This window comes from Zophobas morio, unplaced genomic scaffold (genome assembly GCF_036711695.1).
Source record: "Zophobas morio isolate AGI-343-1 ecotype UQ-CSIRO unplaced genomic scaffold, CSIRO_AGI_Zmor_V1 ptg000030l, whole genome shotgun sequence".
In the NCBI taxonomy this organism is placed as follows: Eukaryota; Metazoa; Arthropoda; class Insecta; order Coleoptera; family Tenebrionidae; genus Zophobas; species Zophobas morio.
This window is the reverse complement of record NW_026972135.1, coordinates 7,489,453-7,491,886: the sequence shown is the minus strand read 5'-3', so window position 1 is coordinate 7,491,886 and position 2,434 is coordinate 7,489,453. Positions and strand designations below refer to the sequence as shown.

The window sequence follows — 2,434 nt, the reverse complement described above, 5'->3', positions numbered from 1 at the left end:
GGTGGTTTTTTTATATTATTTGTAACTAATTTTTTATATACCAATTGATTGTTTCTAAGCAATTTATTATTGTTGCAAGTTGAGTTTTCTGGATAATTCTGAAGAAAACTGGCTTTAGTTCGGTTGTGTATTTTGTCGTTTAGAGTAATAAAAATCTGTGGAAAAGACGTTGTGCTAAAATTTTTTGTGGGTAACACTAACAAAGAAAGATTGGTCGAAAGCTATTTCGACACAACTTCCCTCGCTCTTGAAGTATAAGCGAACAAATCTAGCTGTTTAAAAAATATATAAAATTTGATTTTACGATTTTTGTTTCATGATAACCTCTGTAATGTCAAAATCAGCGGCATAAATAAAGCCCCCGCAACCCCGGCGCCGTACGGACAATGTAAAATATATTTAAAGCACTTAACTAACGAGATAAAACGTCCTTCAGCACTAGGTAATAGAAATCTGAACCTCAAGTGTTTATTTATGTCTCTAATTCTTACCCTTAATTTTTATTAATATTTTGTAATGTATTGTGGTGTTGTTTTCATCAACTGAATTTTGCGAGCTTACAGTAAAATAGGTTCTTTTTTATTAATTTTGTCCTTTATCCTAACAAGTTTTTTTTTTCCTATTTTCACTTTTATGATATTAGTTTTCAGGTAAGCATGGGTAATCTTTTTAGTAAAACTCAAACATCAGTTTAAATTTTTATTTAATACATTAACTAATACAATACAATACATTAAGCCTTGTCATTTTGCTCCAATCAAATGTTTGACTCTCCTGCCCTTAAACTCCAGCATTCGAGCTGATCCAGCTTCTGTAGGCAGCGGTCCTAGTGTAAGCCGATGGATATCCTTTAGCGCACCCGGCAATGTGACCAAAACTGACGATACCTACATGGACAGCGCTACTACCAGAACCAGTGATCAATGGGCCGCCGCTATCACCCTACCAACAAAAATACATAAAACCCTATCCACAAAAAGCTCTGTCAAACTCACATTGCAAGTACTTTGGATGGTGGTACCTGTGCAGCAGACAATTCCAGATTGAATATTACTGTAAGTTTGACCGCAGACGGTGTTCGAAATCGTGGTCAATCCAACATAGTTGAGGGTTTGACTGATGGACGAGGAACCTTGAAGAAGACGTTAGTACCGCAAAGAAAAACTAAAGTACCGACGACTTACTGTCGCTGGTTCTTCCCCAACCGCTTACGGTGACAGAAACGCCGGTTCCAAGAGTACTGGTGGCCAGAGGGATCGTCGAGATGTACGAAGACGAAGACACAGACGTGGAGAGTTGCAGGAGAGCGATGTCGTTAGCCAGTGTGGTCGAAGAGTAGCTGGGATGTACCACGGCTCTGCTGGCTTGGGCGGTAACACGGGAGCTGTCGCTCAAAGAGGTCACGCCCAAATAGGCGGTGACTGCGGTAACTCTGCAACACAATTGTAAGAGGAGGCGCTATGTAATAGCAACACCAACCAACCCTTGGACGCAATGGGCTGCCGTCAAAATCCAGGTGGAGCTGATTAAAGCACCACCACAGAAGGAGGTGCCACCAGTTGTAAGGGTCAAGTAAAGTCCGGCTTGCCATGGGAATTGTCCTCTGGAAGCAGGAGATCCGCTGATAATACGTCCGTTGCTGATCTCTCTGAATGGAAGATACTTGGAAGTGGAAGCGGCTGGCACGGCCTAAGAAAAAATGTTAAATGCAAGTGGAACGGAAAGTCGAAGTACTTACTCCTGGAAGTAGAGGAAGCTCGGCTGGCAAAGCCAGGGCGGCTGCGGCCACACAAAGCATGAGAAGAGCAAAACGAAGCATGTTGTTTGTTGGTTCTGGTCGAAGTGACGATTGGAGCGAAACGAACTCTTTTATATTCGTCTTGCAGACGATTTTATCAATATTAGGTGAGAATTCTTCGGTGACAGTTTAAGTGTATTATATGTTAAGAGATTAATGTGTAATCAAAGGGGATTTTTATGGGTTATGATAGGGGGTTAGATTGTGAGCTAGATTTCCGGAATTAGTTTTGGGAAAGTGAGTCGTAAATGTCTTAAAACTGGTTTTGAAACAATTGACAAATAAGTATCTTTCCAATCCAAATGGTGTACATTTAAATGTGTTGTCTTAATAAAAACTATGTTTAGTTTTGTAGAAACAATTTTTGCTTTGATGACATTTAGTTTCAAATGGTGCACGTTAATATGATCTGTTAAATTACAGTTCATTTTAGTTTTATATGGGCATTTTTTAAATTCATATCATTTAATCAAATGCACATCTGTGAGTTTTCTTAAATTACAAGCATGTTTACTTGTATATACATATTTGGAGACTTTGTGCACTCATTTCATTTAATATCATTCTCATCTAAATAGTACACATGTACGTGTTCTATTAAAAAATGATGTCTTGAATGAGATTTTTACTTATGAT

General features: G+C 38.7%; 1 protein-coding gene across 1 annotated transcript; it reads right to left on the bottom strand.

The window, feature by feature from the left end:
- Positions 1 to 742: 742 nt before the first annotated feature.
- LOC135138040 (brachyurin-like) lies at positions 743 to 1,824 on the bottom strand. The gene is made up of 5 exons (XM_064067871.1): positions 1,739 to 1,824; positions 1,484 to 1,689; positions 1,185 to 1,432; positions 996 to 1,132; positions 743 to 942 (listed from the first exon to the last, which is right to left on the bottom strand). Exons 1-5 carry the CDS (start codon positions 1,817 to 1,819, stop codon positions 781 to 783), a joined length of 834 nt encoding a protein of 277 aa, XP_063923941.1. The 5' UTR covers positions 1,820 to 1,824; the 3' UTR covers positions 743 to 780.
- Positions 1,825 to 2,434: the final 610 nt, after the last annotated feature.